This window comes from Corythoichthys intestinalis, chromosome 16 (genome assembly GCF_030265065.1).
Source record: "Corythoichthys intestinalis isolate RoL2023-P3 chromosome 16, ASM3026506v1, whole genome shotgun sequence".
NCBI lineage: Eukaryota > Metazoa > Chordata > Actinopteri > Syngnathiformes > Syngnathidae > Corythoichthys > Corythoichthys intestinalis.
The window spans coordinates 37,185,755-37,210,547 of NC_080410.1; the positions used below are offsets into that span (position 1 = coordinate 37,185,755).

The window sequence follows — 24,793 nt, forward strand, 5'->3', positions numbered from 1 at the left end:
TGTAAACTACCCCTTAGAGCAGGGGTCATGGATTAAAAATCCTCTGGGTCCGAAATTTAAAAATTACAACAATCTTGGGTCCGGAAATATTTTTAATGCTTCTTTTTTTCCATAAAATACAAACGTATCTTTACGTGGCCATGCTGATAATTACAACATTCAAAAATGTAAATAAAATATAAAAAATAAATTTATAGTAAATAATAAATAATATTTATTAATAATTAATTCGTAATAAATAATAAAGCGATATATTGAGCCCTTAATTCCGCTATTTTTTTTTAGAACAGATGGCAGAGTTCATAGGGAAACATTGCGAAAAAGCTGTGTGCTTTGTTTCATAGTGCCTTTTCAAATGGCTGCTTTTTGCAAGCGCTTCCGTTCTTCGGCCATTCCTTACTACGTGGCAAAACGTCTACACAACGCTCAGCGCGCTTGCGCAAGCATCCACACGCACATCGGTTAGAAGCGGCAAGTACTCACTATTTTTGTTTTTATTTAGATTTTTAGAGCCTTTTCATTGCCTAAAAAATACTTTTTGCATGTATTACCCTCTCATACTTTTAACCATTGTGGTTTTTTGTGTGAGCTTTGAAGCAGTTGACCACATTAGTCACGTAGCGTATTTAAACCGTCCTTATTTGGTATAACTGCATTTAAGTATTTTCTTGAGGCATTTTTTAGTACGTTCTGCCTGAATGCATCCAAACAAAACAAGTTTAGCGCGCACGGTATTACTTTGTGTGTCAAACTCGACTAATGTACGTTGACGTTTCGCCGATGTAGCAGATTTTGGCAGAACATCGTCTCTGAACAGATGAGGCATAGTGGTCTTGTGCTGCCGCCAGGTAAAATGAACAAAAATGTGTTGGTCTAATCCTCCTTAAACACTGTTTTCTGCATCAGTTTGGAGCACGCCATTTGGCGTACCTTTTCGCCTCTTCCCCCAACTTCATTCAGCTCAGTTTTTAGCTGTCACTCCGCGGAGTCTGGAAAGTGAGTGTGAGACATGCTGTTCTAAAAATAACTTTCAAATGCTTCACTCCCATTGTCTGGCTCACGCGCGTCACTGCTAAGGTTTTTGTTTGTTGCCCACCTCCGCTCTGCAAACCCGCAGAAAAATTTTTTGTTGTTGCAACGTGTATTAGTCCGGACAGCTTGAGATCCGGTCCAGACGGCTTGGGGGTCCGGAACCGGACCGAGGTCCGCGGTTCCGTGACCTCTGCCTTAGAGAATCAACTACATAATTTCCTGCATTCTGGTGAATCTTTACACACTAATTTGTGCATTTTCTGCATTAATTTAAGATGAAAAGATATTTATGTAAACATACAGCGTATAGAGCAATAATGAATAGACTGATATCATCTATAAGAAATGTACTGAAGGGTTTGCTAAGGGTTTGCCTGCTGTACTGAGTAAATGTAAGCTAAAAGTGGAGCAAACACTAGCTAGCAAAAGATTACAGTATTTCATTATGGAGTAGGCTTAGCCCCATCTGGAAACTCGCCATCTCGACTATAGGTTACAGCTCCGAAGCGAGGTCCCTTGTTAACAAACTAAATTCAACTGATGACAAAGTAAATTCAATAAATTCTTGACAAACTGGATTTTAAAAAAGACAATTTTCACACCAACTTTCAACATCTATAGGATACCAAAAAATGCCGTCATTATTTGGAATTCATGTTTTTGAATAGGGGAATGTCGCTCATTGAGGCCGGAAAAATCCTGTATTTCTTACGGAGTCAGCAGGGACCTTGCTTCTGAGGTTTGTAATAAACATCGCGAGATTCCAGATGGGGCTGGAGTGGGCTAAGATAACAGGTTAATTTTCAGCACTACACTGAAACAAGACACCGACCTTCCTCTGTGAAGTAGTTTGTTACATCCTGTTGGCCTTTTCTACCCCTCACTTGTTTTGCTTTCTTTTCTTTCCTCTTTTGATAACCCGATTTTTGTTTCAAAAACATTTCTGCAGTACCGCGCACTCCGAGTCAATGACTGGTGTAATTGCGCACCGCTGCTCCCGGTCTGATCGAAGGAAAGGCGGACCAAACCATTTATTGAAAATACGGGAGTTGTAGGGTGAGGGGGTGGCTTGCAATACATACGCTCTCTGGGTGTTTACTTTTTGCCAAAAACAAAACAAGAAAAAGAAACCCTTCGTTTTATTCCTCTTAAAATTATAATGATTAATATTTAAATTTGCAAACGATTACCTAATGTTCTAATTTTCTTTGTGGGCCCCATCAGGGCATGGGCCCTTAGAATCAATATCACTTTTAGCCCCTTATATGGTGCCCCTGCACACACATACTTACTTGTCTCGGTGGTTCTCCCATTTTTTTATGCAATCGCTGACCTTGGCAATCTTTATAATGTCTTGACGTGACTTGCTCTTCAATGATACCCCCGGTCGGCTCGGTCCATTTTTGTGTGTGGCAAAACAATGTTTGAAAGTGGCAGTGATTTCGCGCTGAACCGGACACAGCAGTCTGAGTGGACCAATCACAGTCCATTTGTGTCACGTCACCATGCGCTACGCACAAATCAAGATTTTCTTGAAGTGCACGACAGGCTACGGCAGAGGGTCGTAAATCGGGTCTGCTTTCACGGCGCAGGTCTGCTGCAGAAGCATAACACGGCCTTAATGCCTTCAATGGCACTGAAAGGAACTTTCATCTGATTGTTTGCCTGCGTTGTGTTTCAGTACCGGATCGGGCAGCTGTACATGATCAGCAAGCACAGCAATGAGCAAAGCGAACGCGGCGAGGGAGTGGAGGTGGTGCAGAATGAGCCCTATCAAGACCCTGAGCACGGATCGGGACAGTTTACCGAGAAACGCATCTACCTCAACAAGTCAGTCACTCACTGTGAAATTGACTCAAGTGATAAGAATGATGTGCAGTGTCTGTCAAAAGAAATGTTTTGTTGTTTGAAAATACCTTTTGTTGACTTGTGTCATGAGGTGAAACCTACGGTGGCCGAGAGGTGTCAGGCAAAGTCCAAACACTTTGCAAAAGAAAAAAGTACGTAAGCCAATTGCAAAAGTTTTGCAATAGAAAAAAAGCACGGATGCAAGCTGGCACAACACGACTGCAAGTTGGAAAAAGCATGAAACGCATTTGCCACAACACAAATGCAAGAAGCACTGCAAGAGGGCGACCCGACAGTTAAAAAACAACAACAACAAAAAAGGACGACTCTTTGTATATCCCATTTTGTGCTTTGTGACCATCTTAATTTTTTTATGTTAATAATACTTTCATAGACTTCATAAGACTTTTATTCTCGTTGTAATAGCACAAGAAAAAAAAACAATGGCTGCGAGAATTCATGTTGAATTAATTGGATGAGAATAAAAGATATTATTACTTAGAGCTAATGTAGCTGAATAAGCAGCCATGCAAAGCACGTCGCGCGTTACTGCCAATGTTAAAATCATCTTGTGTTTTAGAATTGGTTTTACAAATAGGGAAATCCTTAATATGTTGCCTCATCTACATCATATTAAAATCAACAGAATGATTTATACTAATGCGTCATTGCAGCTCACAGTTAAGGTACATGTATGTAAAATGCGTAGTGGCTTACAGCTACATTATCCTTACATAATAATACGACTGCTTTTCCTCGTCGGAATAGTACGACTCACATCTCTTTAGTTTTTCTTTATTTGGCGCTAATAATCACCACAACCATAGACTTCATGATGTATTGACGGGACACGGGACCCGAGCCGATTCATAGGGGACCCATCTCCGTCAAAGCTGACCGAGAGCTTTTTCCGTTGAAAATTCTTGTGAATAAATGCTTAAATCCCTGAATTCTTTATAGATATGGACGTAAAAACAGTCTCGATTTTTGGTCAAAAGCAAAAAAACGTGCAGGTAGCATTTTGTTTTACGTAAATACTGCGAACTATGAGGCTAGTCAGTAAGGAAACTAGCGGCCGTCCTATGTAAACAAAGAGCTTTTTCCGTTTAAAATTCTTGTGAAGAGATGCTTAAATCCCTGAATTCTTTATAGATATGGACGTAAAAACAGTCTCGATTCTTGGTCACAACCAAAAAAACCTGCAGGTAGCATTTTGTTTTACGTAAATACTGCGAACTATGAGGCTAGTTGGTAAGGAAATTAGCGGCCGCCATATGTAAAACAGACCTGTTTTGCGTTGAAAATGCTTGTGAATAAATGCTTAAATCCCTGAATTCTTTATAGATATAGGCGTAAAAACAGTCTCGATTTTTGGTCAAAAGCAAAAAAACGTGCAGGTAGCATTTTGTTTTACGTAAATACTGCGAACTATGAGGCTAGTCAGTAAGGAAACTAGCGGCCGTCCTATGTAAACAAAGAGCTTTTTCTGTTTAAAATTCTTGTGAAGAGATGCTTAAATCCCTGAATTCTTTATAGATATGGACGTAAAAACAGTCTCGATTCTTGGTCACAACCAAAAAAACCTGCAGGTAGCACTTATTTTACATAAATACTGCAAACTATGAGGCTAGTCAGTAAGGATATTAGCGGCCGCCATAGGTAAACCGAGCTTTTTTCCGTTGAAAATTCTTGTGAATGAATGCTTAAATCCCTGAATTCTTTATTCAGTGGGGAGAACCAGTATTTGATACACTGCCAATAGCATTTATTTGACGTAAATACTGCAAACTATGAGGCTAGTCAGTAAGGAAATTAGCGGCCGCCATATGTAAACAGAGCTTTTTTCCGTTGAAAATTCTTGTGAATGAATGCTTAAATCCCTGAATTCTTTACTCAGTGGGGAGAACAAGTATTTGATACACTGCCAATAGCATTTATTTTACGTAAATACTGCAAACTATGAGGCTAGTCAGTAAGGAAATTAGCGGCCGCCCTATGTAAACAAAGAGCTTTTTCCGTTGAAAATTCTCGTGAATAAATGCTTAAATCCCTAAATTCTTTATAGATATGGGCGTAAAAAAGTCTCAATTCTTGGTCGAAACCAAAAAAAACGTGCAGGTAGCATTTGTTTTACGTAAATACTGCGAACTATGAGGCTAGTCAGAAAGGATATTAGCTGCCGCCATATATAAAACAGACCTGTTTTACGTTGACCCTAACCCTAAAAGGTACAGGTAGCATTTATTTTACGTAAATATTGTAAACTATTGGGCTTGTCAGTAAGGAAATTAGCGGCAGCCATACGTAAACAAAGATCTTTTTCGGTCGAAAATTCTGGTGAATAAATACTTAAGTCTGAATGCTTTATAGATATGGACGTAAAACAGTCTCGATTCTTGGTTAAAAGCCAAAAAATGTGCAGGTAGCATTTATTTTACGTAAATATTGCGAAGTATAGTGTCAATGCTGTAGCAGCTAATTTCTCCCATTGATTTTTTTCACGTTTCAAAATGCATGCATGGTACGAAAAATTTAATAATTACCTCGAATCCTCGAACAAATCACTCCTGCAACAATCCTCCCTGTTTGTATGTAGTACAGCTTTCGTACTTTTTCAACCTAAATCCGGCATTAGATCGCTGCATGTGACCGACTGCTAATAAACGAAGCGATGTGTTGGACGGCCCCCTTCGGGGAAGGTGTGACGCAGTTTATGGGGAATGTGTCATGTCAATACATTATGAAGTCTATGCCACAACAATAACAGTCCTTCTGTTAATGGACCGTCATCCGTTGACAACTTTTATCTTTCCAAAATTCTTTAAAATACTCATCTGAAATTATAACCAGTGACGTCAGCAACGAACAAATGCGATGTTAGGACGCGACGATTCGGCTCAAAGACATACCATAAAGAACTTAACCGTTACGTCAACAGAATTACATTCATTAACTTGAACTACCGTTCTGTGGATTTTTCTCCCGATTTCCAACTCCGCGCCGACGTAGTCAGGCACAAGCTTACAACAGGAGAACTGATGTGATTTTCAAAATGAAGCATGTAAGGGAACAATTCGTATCTCATTTGCAGGACGTGGCGACTTTTATTTTGCTGTGGCGGTGTGCCACAAGCTTTTATGTGTACGGGAAACTCTCGCTTCTGAGAATAAGTCACAAGCTTAGCTGTAGTAGGGGAAAAAAGTGCAATTCATAGTCCGGAAAATACGATAATAAGAGAACACAATATTGTATACGTGAGTTGATTTCCCAAACAGACTGGAGAAATGTCTATGCATACCAATGCAACTTCTTCAAGTGTTGCTATGCTTATAGTCAGTCCATTTACAACGTCATTTGCAAGATTACATTTCAGCCACGAACAAGCTGAGTGGATAGTACTTTTGAACAAAGATTAAATTGTCCATTACTTAAAGAGAGACTTGACTTCATTTCTCTTGCTATACACACACACGCACACAGTCTGTCTAAGGCACTTCACTTCAAATTTCCCAGAGGTCTATTTACTTGTCGTCCAAGCTCACCAAATCTCGCCACGTTTGTCTCCCGTACAGCTATCTGTTCATCTCTGTCTAAAAAGTTTTAGGGGGAGAAATGATTGCTGAGCTGTCTGTAAAAGGGTTTGATTCCCCATATCAATTTAAAAAACTTATTCAAAAACCACAAGCCAAAAGTGGTTGTGTGTACCGTATTTTTCGGACTATAAGTCGCAGTTTTTTTTCCATAGTTTGGCAGAGGGTGCGTCTTATACTCTGGAGCGACTTATGTGTGATTATTTACGGTCGGGTCGGGCCGACTTCTCTCTCACTAACTTTTTAAAAAATAAATACACACATACATTCATATATTTATACTAGGGCTGTCAAACGATTACAATTTTTAATCGAGTTAATTACAGCTTAAAAATTAATCGTAATTAATCCCAATTCAAACCATCTATAAAATATGCCATATTTTTCTGTAAATTGTTGGAATGGAAAGACGGATATATACCTTCAACATACGGTACATAAGTACTGTATTTGTTTATTATAACAATAAATCAACAAGATGGCATTAACATTATTAACATTCTGTTAAAGCGATCCATGGATAGAAAGACTTGTAGTTCTTAAAAGATAAATGTTAGTACAAGTTATAGAAATTTTATATTAAAAACCCCTCTTAATGTTTTCGTTTTAATAAAATTTGTAAAATTTTCAATCAAAAAATAAACTCGCCATTGATGATGTCAATAATTACACAATGCTCATGGTGCTGAAACCCATAACATCAGTCGCACCCAAGCGCCAGCAGAGGGCAACAAAACACCAAAAAAAACAAGGAACAAGTGGACATTACACTGTGCTGTCATTTTAATCTGTTTGAGCGGGCCATGTGCGTTAAATGCATCAAATATTTTAATGTGATTAATTTTTTTTTTTTTAATTACCGCTCGTTAACGCGATAATTTTGACAGCCCTAATTTATACTAAAACGATGTATGGATGTTAAATAAAATAAATAATTTGGATAAAACAGAGAAGGCGCTGTGCAAGCCTGCGCACGTAAACGCAGTGGCCCCGCTCTCTTTTCAATCTTCCCCTTTGCGAGCATCCTGGTATTTTCTTTTCGATATGGAGCAGCTATAGGAGTGAAAAACAAACTAAAGACAGAAGAATTGAAAAGCAAACAACTGCGGTAGGAGTGGGATATGGAAAGCATTCAAATTGATTGTTGAAGATACGGAAACCTGTGTCGGCTTCAGTGAATTTAAACAAATGTGGCGCTTTGGTCTCATACGAGAAATATATTTAACAAACTTTTCCAGCGTTATTTCGTTGTGTAAATGCATTTATAATGATCATAGATATACCGTAATTGCCCAAATATAAGGCTCACCCGTGTATAACGCGCACCCCAAATTACTTGTAAAATCTAGGGAAAATTATTGTACCCATGTATAATGCGCACCCTAATTTTAGCACCAATAAATAGAAGAATACAAGAAAACATAGCTCGTGTACAGATACAGAAATGTCATTTTACTGACTGGTGAAACACCGCACAAGCATAGCACATTGGTAGTTCAAAACATTATCGTAAACTGACAATATGCACGGTAATAATATGATCTGACAACTTCTCCAACTTACCAAAATCCAGGAAAAAACAAAACAGATGTGACTTTTCTATTAAAGGCTGTTGTATAACTTGATCGTTTCATCATGATGAATAAATGTTTCTTCCATGGATTGATATGGTAAAATAAAAGTGAGGACCAAAGTCGGAAATCGGAACGATCGCATCGCTACTGCAACAAGAGGAACTATTGTTATTTGGGTTCGTGTTTCCCGAGGGACAGATATAGTTGACGAAATCATTCGACCAATCGGAGTTAAGTATTACCGAAACAAAATGGTGACGTCATGTACCGCAATGGATCGCCGCATACGTTTTCTTCAACAAAACATGGCCGTGTACCCGTGTATAATGCGCACCATTATTTTACAAGTTGATTTTGGGGGAAAAAACTGCGCGTTATATACGGGAAATTATGGTATGTAGACTATTTAAACATTGAGAAAACTTTTTTTTTTTAACTCGAGGTGTTTCAAATAAATGTCAAATCCACTATCCGCCTGTCAGAACAGACATGCAAATATAAAAGATATAAATGTTTATTGAATATCCATCTTACAGTCTTGTTTAACTGGGAGAATTCGTTACAAAAGACAGGCTTTAATTTGTTATCTGGGGGTGTGGCAGAATATCGAAATGGTGATATATCGTGATACTTTGTATCCCAAAAGATTATTGATATGCTACTGCCAAGAATCGAGATATCGTTTTAAAAAGGTGTCAATATCTAAAAAAAATAATAAAAAGGAACCAACAAGTTGCTACCAAAATCTTCCACCATAATAGTGTCTCAGTTAACTCTAAGGCTGCATTGACAGTGCACGACGCCCAATCCATTTAGACTAGAAACGTTCGTTCATTCGAAATCAGAACAGTCACAGTCATTCTGTCAGATTTTCAGGGCATTTACAGGTCACTTGCAGTTCATTTTAGGGCATTTACAGGTCATTTCCTGTTGAGTTTGAGTCACTGCCTAGTCATTTGGGTGATTCCCAGGTGACTTCCTGTACTGTAAGTCAAAATAAACAGGAAATGACCCATAAAATACCCCAAAATCAACAGGAAGTAACTGAAAATCAACAGGTAAATGACCTTAAACGGCCCAAAATTACCTCATTGCCTGGCATTGGCTGCTACTGACGGCTATAGACGTTCAATCCGTTTGAAGTGGGAGGATTGGACATCAAATGGATTGGGTGTCTACTTGTGATAAACTCATTCCAATTCACAGCAGAAGCTTGTTTTTTATGTTCATTAGTTGTAGGTAGAATATCTTACAATGATTTCCTCACCAATGTATCGATAATCGTTGTATCGCCATATCGTCAGATCATCGTCATCGTAAGCTTTATATCGCAAATCGATCGTATCGTGAGGTACCAAGAGGTTCCCACTCCTATTGCTATCATTATATGCACCTGCATCGTCACAAACGTGATCACACAAAACGCAACCACTCATCGCATCCCCGCATTTCCTCCTTCTCCTGAGTCCTCACAAATAAAACATAAAATTCCCTTTTTTTTTTTTTTTTTTTTTTAAATTTTTTATTTTTTGTTTTTCTTTCCGGGCTCGTGCCTAAAAATAAAACATAAAATTTCGGGTTTTTTCGGGCTCGGGCAAGCAAATCAATTTAATTGATCGGGCTCGGGCCGCGTTGGGCTTTAATACCCGCGGGCCGGACTAGATTTTTTTTTAGGCCTGATCTAACTTCTAGCGTCATGTAATGTTAGCATACCGTACACCTATTCAGCCTGTTGTTCTCTATTGTATTTTAAATTGCCTTTCAAGATGACATGTCTGTTCTTGGTGCTGGATTCTATCAAATAAATTTCCCCCCAAAAATGCGACTTATACTCCGGTGCGAATCATATGTTTTTTTCGTTTTCATTGCGCATTTTTTGGCTGGTGCGACATATAGTCCGAAAAATACGGTAATATGGACGGATCACTGGAATGAACGATTTAGATGAGAGTCTAGAAAATAATTTCTGCCAACTGCTGCGCACTTCATTTTGGCCATTTTGAAAGAATTCTATGGAAATCGATAAATCTAGGACAGGCAGTTTCGTTTTTCAGACCCGAGAGGAGCTGTGGTGGCTGATTTTTTTGTGTCTGAAAGGCAAGTTCAAAGCAAGGTCTGGGTAGCGAGGGGAAAATTAGACTTAACAAGGGTCATTAATCTTTTTGGCACGTAATATCTTTTGTAATGCCAGAAAAACGGTTGAAAAGTGTATTTGCTTTGTTCAGTCTGCCAGAAGCTCTGTCTTCGCGATCATCCTGAGAACACCAAACTAAATGCCTAAAAAAAGTTGAAACGCCAGAAAAAAGTTGAAATTCCTGAAATTGAAGTAAAATTGACAGAAACAATGGTTGTACAAAGCAAAACAAAATAGCATATAGATTATATTTAATCATTTTCATTTATTGATCTTGTATGCCTGAAGACCAAGATGTAGGCTTCAGTGGTGCTTATGGCAAATATAACTTCGTAATTATGGAAGGTTCTAAATCGTCTTTGAAGATATAAAGGGGGCGCTAATGCGGAAAAGGCAAAGCCGCTACAGCTAAGCTAAGCTAAGATAATTATCCATTAAACGATTACCATGCTCAACTGGGTAAAAGGCAGGGGTGAAAGTGGGCCGGAACGAGCCGGATCGGCGTTCCGCCATGAACTACAGAGGAGGACTGCCGTTCTGGCATACGGTGCTTTGATCCCGAAAATATGACGGCAACTGTCAAAATCCCATATTTAAAAAAAAAAAAAGCCTGCTACGCTGCCACACACAGATCTCCAATGAGAACAATCTGCTAACGTAAGATTTACATACACAAGTGTTAAAAACAAGCCTAATAAAGAGCTTGTGTAGCGTCACCCGTTTCCACTGATATCATTATTAATTTATTGTACGTAGTTCTTCCCAGCGTCTCTCTGTATCTGACAAGTCGCGTCGCCCCGCACACACACCTCTGGGCACACAGAATTTTTTTTTTTTTACTGCTGTCTGTTCAAATGGCTGACATAGTGACATGTGATCAGCATGAATAGTTAGCTGTGATTGGTTCAAATGCACTTTTTTGGGAACAACAAATAGACGGGGGATGGGGGGGCTTGTTGAATTAAAGGGGCAATGCAACGGAAAATTGATAAGATCTTTAAGAGAAAAGAAAGAGTTGATGAGGTTTATTTTATTTGGGTGGTTCAGAACATCTTCCATGTTAATGTGCACTTTATACTTAGGCAACTTATTTATTTCCTTATAATTAAAAAAAGTCTATGCTTGCTTTGTCTTCAAAATATATTCAATTTAACTGCATAATGTCAGTCATTTTTAATTTTTTTTTTTTTTTTTTTGAATTGTTACTAGGGCTGTCAAACGATTAAAATTTTTAATCGAGTTAATTACAGCTTAAAAATTAATTAATCGTAATTAATCGCAATTAATCGCAATTCAAACCATCTATAAAATATGCCATATTTTTCTGTAAATTATATATTCTGTAAAATAAATTGTTGGAATGGAAAGATAAGACACAAGATGGATATATACATTCAACATACGGTACATAAGGACTGTAGTGGGCATTTCACTCTGTCATTTAAATCTGTCTATGCTGTCTTCACTCCAAAGCGTCTACTTTTTCCCAAAGCTAGACAGCTAGTGAACGACGCCTTAATAATCAGACTTCTTCCTTTTTCATCTGATTTATTAATAAAATGGCCTCAAACCATTGTCCTCTTTAGACCATTGTAAAACTACAAAAAAAAAGTACACAAGCATTGCATTAGCAACAACGTTAGCTTAGCACGCTATACAGGTTCACTAAACATATACAAAAAGCGTCTCATACAAAAAATAGAACATTTCGCTTACTAACATAATATGTACATTCTTTACAACAACCATACTTACGGACAAATCTTGTCCAAGGATCATATAAGCACAACATTACAACGTAGGCGTCAGCCCGAGACGTCGTGCAGCCATATTGAACTGGCAAGAAGACAATAAACCATGTCGCAAAGTGACCACAAGAGTTCGCTGTTAGACAGCACAAAAAGCCTTGCTGTAAAACTTACCAAAAGGCAGAATACTGTCTGAGCAGGACATGTGCGTTAATTTCGTCAAATATTTCAACGTGATTAATTAATAAAATTAATTACCGCGCGTTAACGCGATAATTTTGGCAGCCCTAATTGTTACATATGTTTATTATTTTTAAAAAAGTGTTCATAATATCTTCAATTTTAAAGTACATCTTATGTTGTAGAGTAGTTAAAATTGAGGTTTTGCTTTTAGATTTGAGAAAATATAAAAATTAGATGGCGTTTCAGATGGAATTTTGTAAATACAAAATAAAACAATTTTGAAAGAAAATCAGTTTCTCATTTATGCCTTGTTCCAGTGTAATGCATCAGCCTAATGAATGTATGAAACCTGCATCGATTAATCGATTAACTCGAGTATTCGATGAGAAAAAAAAAAAAAAATCCAATTTTGCTGCTTCGAGTATTCGTTTAGTTAAAGTGCCGTTGTAATTAGGGCTGTCAAAATTATCGCGTTAATGGGCGGTTATTAATTTTTTTAATCAATCACGTTAAAATATTTGACGCAATTAACGCACATGCCCCGCTCAAACAGATTAAAATGACAGCACAGTGCAATGTCCACTTGTTACTTGTGTTTTTTGGAGTTTTGTCGTCCTCTGCTGGCGCTTGGGTGCGACTGATTTTATGGGCTTCAGCACCCATGAGCATTGTGTAATTACTGACATCAACAAAGGCGGGGTACTAGTTTATTTTTTGATTGAAATTTTTACAAATTTTATTAAAACGAAAACATTAAGAGGGGTTTTAATACGAATGCGAAGCTCTCGATTTACCGGTCGATCTACGTTCCTACCCTCACCTATGGTCACGAGCTGTGGGTCGTGACCGAAAGAACAAGATCCCGGATACAAGCGGCCGAAATGAGTTTCCTCCGCAGGGTGTCCGGGCTCTCCCTTAGAGATAGGGTGAGAAGCTCGGTCATCCAGGAGGGGCTTGGTGTCGAGCCGCTACTCCTCCGCGTTGAGAGGAGCCAGTTGAGGTGGCTCGGGCATCTGGTTCGGATGCCTCCTGGACGCCTCCCTGGAGAGGTGTTCCGGGCATGTCCCACCGGCGGGAGGCCCCGGGGTCGACCCAGGACACGCTGGAGAGACTATGTCGCTCGGCTGGCCTGGGAACGCCTTGGAATCCCGCTGGAGGAGCTGGCTGAAGTGGCTGGGGAGAGGGAAGTCTGGGCTTCCCTGCTAAAGCTGCTGCCCCCGCGACCTGACCCCGGACTAAGCGGAAGATAATGGATGGATGGATGGATGGGTTTTAATACAAAATTTCTATAACTTGTCCTAACATTTATCTTTTAAGAACTACAAGTCTTTCTATCCATGGATCGCTTTAACAGAAGGTTAATAATTTTAATGCCATCTTGATTTATTGTTATGATAAACAAATACAGTACTTATGTACCGTATGTTGAATGTATATATCCATCTTGTCTTTCTCCATTCCAACAATAATTTACAGAAAAATATGACATATTTTATAGATGGTTTGAATTGCGATTAATTATGATTAATTAATTTTTAAGCTGTAATTAACTCGATGAAAATTTTGTATAGGTTTATAGGTATATTTGGCCGTTTTTTAATTAATTTATTTATTTTTTAATTTGTAGAAATACGTGTCTGGACCATTTGTTAAGAGCATTGTTAAAAAAAAAAAAAACGTTAGCATATTATAGCATTTAAGCTAGCGTACTTTAGCCAATTGATCTATGTACAACAAAAGAACCTAATTTATTTATTTTTTTATACTGTTTGAGGCTCAGCTCAGGTATTTTGATTTTATATGTTCCTTATCCGATTACTCGATTATTTGAACTAACTACTTCATCAATTAATCGACTACTAAAATAATCAATAGCTGCAGCCCTAGTGAATCCTATTAATTCATTCATTCATTTTCTGAGCCGCTTATCCTCACGAAGGTCACGGGGGCGCTGGAGCCAATCCCATCGAACTATGGGCAGTATACGGGGTACACCCTGAATCGGTTGCCAGCCAATCGCAGGGCATAAAGAGGCGCACACAGTCATACCTAGGGACAATTTAGAGTGTTTGATCAGCCTACATGCATGTTTTTGGAACGGGGGTAAATGGGAGTACCAGGAGCAGGCATGGTGAGAACATGCAAACAGCACACTGGAAGGCCCTTTATCTCAGAACGTGCTAACCACTGTGTGCGTGTGTGTGAAACCGGTTGTGTTTTATTGTGTTATATTTATAACTGTGCAAAAAGCAGTTTTAGGTTTTAGTTTTTTTAGTTTCGGTGATTTTGGCAAAAAAGTCAAGAAAAACCTAAATTTCCCTATCTCAAAAAAATAGCATATCATGAAAAGGTACTCTAAAGAAGCTACAAACTTTATCAACTGAATCAATGAATTAACTCAAAACCCCTGCGAAAGATTCCTGAGGCTTTTAAAAACTCCCAGCCTGGTCATTACTCAAAACGGCAATCATGGGCAAGACTGCCGACCTGACTCAGAGGGAAGTCTGTGGGAAGGAAAAAGTGTGGCAGGAAACGCTGCACATCCAGAAGAGGTGACAGCACCCTGAGAAAGATTGTGGAGAAGGGCCGATTCTAGACCTTGGGGGACCTGCAGAAACAGTACACTGAGTCTGGAGTAGAAACATCCAGACATGTGTGTGCTGGAAATGGGCGACAGGTGCCGCATTCCCCAGGTCAAGCCACTTTTGAACCTGAAACATCGGCAGAAGCGCCTGACCTGGGCTACAGAGAAGCAGCACTGGACTGTTGCTCAGTGGTCCAAAGTACTTTTTTCAGATGAAAGCAAATTTTGTATATCATTCGGAAATCAAGGTGCCAGAGTTTGGAGGAAGACTGGGGAGAAGGAAATGCCAAAATGCCTGAAGTCCAGTGTCAAGTACCCACAGTCAGTGATGGTCTGGGGTACCATGTCGGCTGCTAGTGTTAGTCTACTGTGTTTTATCAATGGTAGGGTCAATGCAGCTAGCTATCAGGAGATTTTGGAGCACTTCATGATTTCATCAGCTGAAAAGCTTTATGGAGATGAAGATTTCAATTTTCAGCACGACCTGGCATCTGCTCACAGTGCCAAAACCATTGGTAAATGGTTTACTGACCATGGCATTACTGTGCTCAATTGGCCTGCCAACTCTCCTGACCTGAACCCCATAGAGAATCTGTGGGATATTGTGAAGAGGAAGTTGAGAGACACCAGACCCAATACTGTGGATGAGTTGAAGGCCGCTATCGAAGCATCCTGGGCCTCCGTAACACCTCAGCGGTGCCACAGGCTGATTGCCTCCATGCCACGCCGCATTGAAGCAGTCATTTCTGCAAAAGGATTCCCGACCAAGTATTGAGTGCATAGCTGATATAGTTGAAGGTTGACTTCTTTTGCATTGAAAAACACGTTTTTGTATTGGTCGGATGAAATATGCTAATTTTTTTAGATAGGGATTTTTGGTTTTTCTTGACTTTTTTGCCAAAATCATCAATATTAAAACAATAAAAGGCTTGAACTATTTCAGTTGTGTGGAATGAATCCACAATATATGAAAGTCTAATGTTAATCAGTACATTACAGAAAATAATGAACTTTTATCACAATATGCTAATTTTTGGAGAAGGATTAGTACATAAAAGTTTTTTTTTTTTTTTTAAATTATACTTTGGGGGAAAACATGTCTTATATGCATCTCTTTCCAATGCTAAATCTGAATAAATACATTGAACACACACAAAAAATGCGCTACTTTGCGGTTTTTCACTTATCGCGGCGGGTTCTGGACCCCATTAATCACGCAAATCGAGGGATCACTTTAGTCCATAAAATACAGTATTCATACCAAAAATCTACCCTTCTTTCTCCAGAAAAAAAATGTTGCTTTTCTTTTGCATTCATCAGTAAAACATGGGTTGTTTATAACAAATGACAGACATTTCTACTAGGTAAGAAATGGTGTTTTGCTGCCACCATCTGGTGATTCATTCACTTACTACCATTGGCAATCGAATGATCGCTGCCACCCCCCAGTCCAAATGGATTGGACGCCTGTCGCTGTCACTGAAACATGATCAAATAGTCAGTGGGAGCTCATTTCGATTGTTCTGATAGACTCGACATCCAACTCATTCTGTTTTGTGATTTACAGCAAGCTGCCAAGTTGGGCCCGAGCTGTGGTGCCCAAGATTTTCTATGTGACGGAGAAGGCATGGAACTATTACCCCTACACCATCACTGGTAGTTTTTATTCTTTCATTTTATCATTTAGCATTATTATTTTTAAATGCTGTTTTTCTCTTTTTTTATTCACTCATTTATCCCTTCCTCTTATTTATGCTGTCCACTACATTGACGACCACCTCCATTTATTTGCCCAGAGTACACGGTGAGTACTTTCAATATACAGTTGTGGTCAAAAGTTTACATACACTTGTGAAGGACATAATGTCATGGCGCTCTTAAGCTTCCAGTTATTTCTACAACTCTGATTTTTCTCCGATAGAGTGATTGGAACAGATACTTCTTTGTCACAAAAAACATTCATGAAGTTTGGTTCTTTTATGACTTTATTATGGGTTAACAGAAAAAGTGATCAAATCTGCTGGGTCAAAAATATACATACATGGATCTGAAAAAGCGAATCATTGACTTGAACAAGTCAGGAAAGTCACTTGGAGCCATTTCAAAGCAGCTGCAGGTCCCAAGAGCAACAGTGCAAACAATTGTTTGTAAGTATAAAGTGCATGGCACTGTTTTGTCCCTGCCACGATCAGGAAGAAAACGCAAGCTATCACCTGCTGCTAAGAGAAAATTGGTCAGGAGGGTGAAGATTCAACCGAGAATCACCAAAAAGCAGATCTGCCAAGAATTAGAAGCTGCTGGAACACAGGTGTCAGTGTCCACAGTCAAGCGTGTTTTTCATCTCCATGGACTGAGAGGCTGCCGTGCAAGAAGGAAGCCCTTGCTCCAAAAGCGGCACCTTAAGGCTCGACTGAAGTTTGCTGCTGATCACATGGACAAAGATAAGACCTTCTGGAGGAAAGTTCTGTGGTCAGACGAAACAAAAATCGAGCTGTTTGGCCACAATGCCTAGCAATATGTTTGGAGGAGAAAAGGTGAGGCCTTTAACCCCAAGTACACCATGCCTACCGTCAAGCACGGTGGTGGTAGTATTATTATGCTGTGGGGCTGTTTTGCTTCCAATGGAACTGGTGCTTTACAGAGAGTAAATGGGATAATGAAGAAGGAGGATTACCTTCAAATTCTTCAAGATAACCTAACGTCATCAGCCCGAAGATTGGGTCTTGGGCGCAGTTGGGTGTTCCAACAGGACAATGACCCTAAACACACATCAAAAGTGGTAATGGAATGGCTGAATCAGGCTAGAATTAAGGTTTTTGAATGGCCTTCCCAAAGTCCTGACTTAAACCCCATTGAGAACTTGTGGACAATGCTGAAGAAACAAGTCCATGTCAGAAAGCCAACAAATTTAACTGAACTGCACCAATTCTGTCAAGAGGAGTGGTCAAAGATTCAACCAGAAGCGAGTGGATGGCTACCAAAAGCGCCTAATTGAAGTGAAAATGGCCAAGGGACATGTTACCAAATATTAGCGCATGTATATTTTTTGACCCAGCAGATTTGATCACTTTTTTCTGTTCACCCATAATAAAGTCATAAAAGAATCAAACTTCATGAATGTTTTTTGTGACAAAGAAGTATCTGTTCCAATCACTCTATCAGAGAAAAATCAGAGTTGTAGAAATAACTGGAAACTCAAGAGAGCCATGACATTATGTTCTTCACAAGTGTATGTAAACTTTTGACCACAACTGTATGCTAGGGATATGTAAGGTCCTCTTCTTGTCATTATGTCTGTTTACAGACCTAATTTTTACAGACGAGCAGGTGGAGAAGTTACTTTGACAAATATGTTTGTCGGTGGCAGCGAAACGACCATGTCAAACAAATCATCTTACGAAATCTTCATTTTGGGGGGTTGGACAGCTCCGAGTGAATTTCCCAGTGAAAACATTCCAGCTACCTGCTCGTCTCAGCCGTAAAACATGTTAATTGATTGGAGCTGAGGAACTAATGATTTTGCTCTTAGACTGAAGATGGAGGAGTCTGTCCACTGAAGGCAGCTAGAAAAGATCAATAGGGGATTGGAGTGGGGAGAAAAAAACAGGTTGATACTCCCACTTCAGGCCTTCTGTTTAACACAAAAAAATATATATATCAGAATGATGTTTATATTTATATGGTGCAGATTCAAAGCAAAAAGCAATCTTGTTGTTATAGTTGGCCTTGGCAGAGGTCTGAGGCTTTCCGTATAGTGCTGCTTGTGTTTCAGTAGAGTGTTTTTGGCCTTGTCGGCACTTGAGTGGCTTTTACCCTCTCGGCTTTGGAAATCAAAGCACATTAAATAACGGAGAAAGATTTTATATTTCTTAAGATTCTATTTCTTCATCTATTTTATTCAATAATTAAAAAATATAGAGTGCAGGCAAAAAGTTTGGACACACCTTCTCATTGGTATGTTTTTTTATTTTCATGTCTATTTACATTTGCAAATTATCACTAAAGGTAATAAAACTATGAATGAACACGTGTGGAATTATGTACTCGGCAAAAAAGGTGAACTAACTAAAAGCAGTATATTCTAGTATCTTTAAAGTGCGTACGACAGGATAAAAAAAGCCTTAAATAGAATTATTATGTGAATTAGAATCATATTTGGAGACGATTCGACTATATACAACAAATTGGCAAAGTGCAGATGACAAGAAATTAGTCTTTTAATCTGCGGTTTAGCCACACCTACCATTATAGGGCTCTAGAGACCCCAACAGGAGGATGACGTCGGCAGGAGAATGGTTTCATCTGATTTAGACTTCAGCCCATTGAGGGGAAGTTATTCATAACGAGGAAAATGCGATGAAGAGAGCAGCAAAATGTCATTCTTTCAATCTCTCTATTCCAATATTTTTACAGGATATTCTTTTTATCAAAGCGTTTTTCCCCAATTGCTAAATAAATGGTATGGTCATGACAAATAATAGTCTTGTGCTAAATGGAATATGAAATATTAAAAATGCATTTATTCAGTACATGGCAAAATTACTCCATAATGGTCAAAACTGTCCACTTCTTGCACTCCCCGAACTATATTTTATGCCACCGGCTTTTGCCATTTCCCTGCCTGCTCCGGCTTCTGAGATGGAGGAAAGAGCGTAAACAACAGCGGACTGGCAGTGCTCGTCGCCGGGAATAAACGCAGAAAATAGCCCATTCTCGGTGGGAAAAAAAAAAACTGTCGACATCGGAGCACAGAGCTGCGCGTGGCCAAGCCGAAAGCGCATTCTCGGCGGTAACGCAAGGAGGACCGTTCAGGCTGGGTCAGCCAACCCGTCGTTGTACTGGGGCCACGGCGGGCTGCCAGAGCTCGTCATCAACCCGAGAAAAGCGCATTCTCGGTGGGCACACAAAGAGGACCGGGGGTGGGGTGGCGACAAGCCGCCGATCGCCGGCCACAAAATGCAAGCCACTTCCTTATTATAACGTGTTCCATGATCCCAGTATTTGACATAATGCAAAACACAATGTTTACTCACTTCCTCGTAAGTCCAATGGTCCCACAGCAGTCAGAATTGTTTACGCCAATCTCGGGGTGAACCAGAACTTTTTGAAACCCAAAAAGGCTCATACGCCTCTTGCCGGTGCAGCAAAATTTTTCTCCAGCACATTTGGCTGGCGTAATGCGAAAAATAAACAAATTAATCCGCAAAATCAACTGAATCCGCAGTCGTTCTGCATACTGTAGTATTGGATATATACTGAAGATGACTATCCCGCTGACGTCACATTCTGAATCCTTGTCAATACAGGAAGTCACTCATTTTAATGGCGCGGGATTAAAAAAAACTGAATAAATATATCGATCGCCACACACATCCAAGCGGTCCATTTCATTCAGGAGCATAAAATACTGTGGAAAATATGAAATAAACATGGTTTTTGCTGTCATATGCACTTTAAAGTAGCCACCCTGTGCTCTGATTCCTTTTTTGCACTCTTGCCATTCTCTTGATGAGCTTCGAGAGGGAGTGACTCAAAAAGGTTTTTGACTTCATAGGTATGCCTTTTCAGGGTTGATTAGCAGAATTTATTGCTTTATGAATGGGGTTGGGACCTTCATTTGTGTTGCATTGAATGAGGTGTGTCCAAACATTTGGCCTATACTGTATATATTTTGTAATTAAATAAAATGAAATATTTTTTAAATGCTAATTTACATTTTCATTATTTTTTCATCATTTTTAGAAAATATATTTTTTTTAAATGATGAGTGACCCTTTTCAAATTTTGGGTCATGTAGGCCACAATAATAACATTGCTTCATCAAACTCTGCCACGGACAACGATAGATGGCCAATTCTTTTAACAAGGCGGACTGGCTGTGAATGCACATCTTTTGGTGCCATTGTTGGTGCTCGACGTCCAATCCATTTGCTGCCAGCCTCTACCACTTAAAAGGGAATAGTTTCAAATGCAGTAAATGAGTGCCCGATAAAGAGTTATCAAATAAAATCCAACTACTGTAATTTTACTATAAGTCGCTACCCACCAAATTTGGCATGAAAACAGCATTTGTTCATACATAAGCCGCACTGGTCTATAAGCCGCAGCTGTCCTCACTGTATTATGGGATATTTATCCCAAAAATATATTGACCGGTAACACTTTATTTGACAGCGGTATCATACGACTGTCATAAAACCAAATGAACCACCATTAAGCTTTGAACCAATTGGCTGAAAGCTTCATTGCTTCAAGAGGCTTCATTTGGCCATCACTGCTCCCTTCGGGGAGAAGGTCAACCTCTGCTGCCACCTGCTGTCAACACCGTTGCTGTCCAGCATGCCTCCTAGCATGCATTGCTGCACTACAGATAACAATAACTATAAAATTAATATAAAATTCATGTTCTGTGCTAAGTATTTCTTCAGTTACTGTTCCAGTTGTTTCATTAATTGCTAGTTAAGGTATTTGGTAACACTTTATTTGACAGTGGCGCCATAAGACTGTCATTAAACAATCATAATTATGACATGACACTGTCACAAGCATTAATGAATTCTTATAACAGATGCCATTTAGTGTTATACAGCAAATTAGCCCACTTTTGGATGGATGTAAAAAATCCGAGCTCGACGTAATTTGGGGTTCGTGACATAATTTGCTAGATGACACTTAATGACATCTGTCATATGCATTCAGTAATTCCCATGATAGTGTCATAATTATGACAGTCTTATGACGCCGCTGTCAAATAAAGTTTTACCTATAAACCCAAATAAATCAACAAACATTACACTGGACTATAAGCTGTAGGATTCATAATGAAGGAAAAAAGTAGCGGCTTATAGTCCGAAAATTACGGTATTTCTTTTTAAATTAAAAAATGTGTTATTTTATTATTGTTGTTTTACTGTTTGAACGCATAGTGATGTTTGTTGTGCTTGCGTGTGTCGTCAGTGCTCGTTCCTTCCCAAGTTCTCCATCCACATAGAGAGCAAATACGAGGACAACAAAGGTAGCAACGATAACGTGAGTCACACCTTTCACATTCTCTGCAATGTTTTCTTTAAATCTGTCATATGCCCTATTGGCACAGGATTTGAAATAAAGTGACGGCCTCAAATGTGAGTGAGTAAAGTGTAAATTTGATGTGAAAAGGAGAGTGGCAGTATTAATTAAATCATGAACCAGGATTTTAGAAGAGAGGAGCAAAGTGAATCCGCCAACTTCCAATGATTTTTGTTCGTGATGAAGACAGGATTACTTCTTAAGGATTCACCCGCTCAGCAAGGGAGAAGAGCAAAATTGGATTGAAGGTGGTTGGCAATGAAATTGTAGTTTGGGGGGGTTTCTAGACTAGTACAAGATACTTGAGTGTCCTGTTGCAGTGGGGAAAGGGGATTTTTTTTTTGTAATTGAAGGAAGATTTTCTGTTTTGTTGTCTGAAAAAATTTAGGGCTGTCAAAATTATCGCGTTAACGGGCGGTAATTAATTTTTTAAATTAATCACGTTAAAATATTTGACGCAATTAACGCACATGCCCCGCTCAGACAGATTTAAATGACAGTACAGTGAAATGCCCACTTGTTAATTGTGTTTTATGGAGTTTTGCCGCCCTCTGCTGGCGCTTGGGTGCGACTGATTTTATAGGCTTCAGCACCCATGAGCATTGTGTAAGTAATTATTGACATCAACAATGGCGGGCTACTAATTTTTTGATTGAAAATTTTACAACTTTTATTAAAACGAAAATATTAAGAGGGGTTTTAATATAAAATTTCCACCGGCGGGAGGCCCCGGGGTCGACCCAGGACACACTGGAGAGACTAGGTCGCTCGGCTGGCCTGGGAACGCCTTGGAATCCCGCTGGAGGAGCTGGCTGAAGTGGCTGGGGAGAGGGAAGTTTGGGCTTCCCTGCTAAAGCTGCTGCACCCGCGACCCGACCCCGGACTAAGCGGAAGATAATGGATGGATGGATGGGTTTTAATACAAAATTTCTATAACTTGTCCTAACATTTATCTTTTAAAAACTACAAGTCTTTCTATCCATGGATCGCTTTAACAGAATGTTAATAATGTTAATACCATCTTGTTGATTTATTGTTATATTAAACAAATACAGACTTATGTACCGTATGTTGAATGTATGTATCCATCTTATCTTTCCATTCCAACAATAATTTACAGAAAAATATGGCATATTTTATATGGTATGGTTTGAATTGCGATTAATTGCGATTAGTTAATTTTTAAGCTGTAATTAACTCGATTAAAATTTTTAAGCGTTTGACAGCCCTAAAAAAATTATGTGTATTTGTCAATTTTTACTTGGATTATTTAAGGAAAATGTCTAATATGCATCTTTTATTTAACCTGAAAATCATTTTTTTTATTTGTTTATTTTTAATTATATTGAGATGTCCTTAATTTCCGTTATTTTATACAAAAAGAGAACACTGTTATTATAATTATTCAAAAAAGAAAAACTATTCTCATATTGTTCATTTCTTTGTATTATTACTGATACTTGAGTAAACATATTGATCACACACACACACAAAAAGCAATACAAATACATGCTGCACAGAACCCCAGCAATTAAGAGACCACAGCGCCATATACAGGCCAACAAGGGGCATTGCACCCCAGTTGTTCTGGTCACATGTCCACATTTTGGGATTCCCCCCCCCAACAAGACGGCAATAGACGTCCAATCCATTCTGACAACACTGCAAGTGTGTGCAACTAGGGAAATCAAAGCACGTCTGCGCACACTATATCAATAGACGAAATAGCGTTATTGATCGGGTTGACTTCCGTTATTTGAGAGTTGTGCTTTTCCACTCTGCAGATATTTAGCAGCGAGCCCCGAGACGAGGAAACCGAGGTGTGTTTTGTGGACATCGCCTACGACGAAGTCCCTGAACGGCATTATAAGGATTCGGAGGTAGGGGGCGCCTTTATAGGGCACTGAATGAACATATTGGCTGCCATTTACGGCACTAGATGTTCAATCCATTTCGACTTGAATGGATTGCACATCTACTACCGTCAATTGCACTGAAACATGAATGAATCAACTTTCGTGTTATTTGGTTATATAACCAGTTTATTTCTGTATATTCATTTAATTTTATTAATGTAGTCATGAATGTACTTATTTACCACGCCACAAGGGTGAGAGGGACATTTTTGTTACAATTAATACTATTTCTATCTTTTAAATATAATTTCAAATATTTGTCGTTTTTTAATTACCAAAAAATAGTCACTTGCCCTGTAAAGGATTAGAATTTTATTATTTTTTTGTTTTTTCCTAGCTAGTAGAGGAGTGAGTAGGGACATCGGCGGATCTACTATTCAGGCGAAGTAGGCGATCGCCTTAGGCCCCCAACCAGTAGGGGGCCCCCAACCAGCTGCCCTTGCTCGTTGCCCTTGCCCCAACGAGCAAGAGCTTGGGCCACCGGAGCCAGCAGCACTCCCAACTTTTCGTCATGTATGATTATGTCAGCATACCAAACAAACAAATAACAAAACAAAAAAGAAAGCCATTTGAATGCTGCATTTATATTACCCCCCCACACACACACACACACGCACTACAATAGACTGTTTTACGACGACAGATTGAGTATCAGTCGCTTAGCTTCATTTAGCTCCGTTTAGCTTCGCTTAGCTCCGTTTAGCATCGCTTAGCTGTTCGTTAGCTTCACTTGGCTTTCCCGTGTTTTTCACACCACTAAGCTCGCTATTTCTACAGCTCACTTGCTACTTTGCACGGCGGCTATCGTTTATTTCGGACACATGAGCGAACGTGCTCTCTATGAGAGCCAAAGTGCAGTGAGGATGAAGTTGAGAACAGGCCGCTAATACCTCTTTTAACGTTTTTCTTCACACCGAACATAAAATACACGACAGCACACCCTGTGGCGAAACAATGCTGTACAGTTCCAATCAGTCATAGAATAACACTCAATGGCTGGTTAACACCATTTGCTAACGAAAAAAATTTAAATCTGTTAGTGACACCACAAGCAATAACGAAGAATGTGTTTTTACGGAGTGTAAAGCTTTCGGTTAGCGGTGACCATTTCAAAAT

The 24,793-nt window shown here is 39.2% G+C and overlaps 1 protein-coding gene across 1 annotated transcript in view; it reads left to right on the plus strand.

The window, feature by feature from the left end:
• Nucleotides 1–24,793, plus strand: part of pitpnc1a (phosphatidylinositol transfer protein cytoplasmic 1a) — a 99,213-nt gene that overhangs the window by 63,140 nt on the left and 11,280 nt on the right. Inside the window, exons 2-6 of the mRNA XM_057861338.1 lie at nt 2,714–2,862; nt 16,261–16,349; nt 16,490–16,497; nt 21,651–21,722; nt 23,546–23,641. Of these exons, the coding sequence (XP_057717321.1) occupies nt 2,714–2,862; nt 16,261–16,349; nt 16,490–16,497; nt 21,651–21,722; nt 23,546–23,641 (414 nt within the window). The remainder of the gene's footprint in view (nt 1–2,713; nt 2,863–16,260; nt 16,350–16,489; nt 16,498–21,650; nt 21,723–23,545; nt 23,642–24,793) is intronic.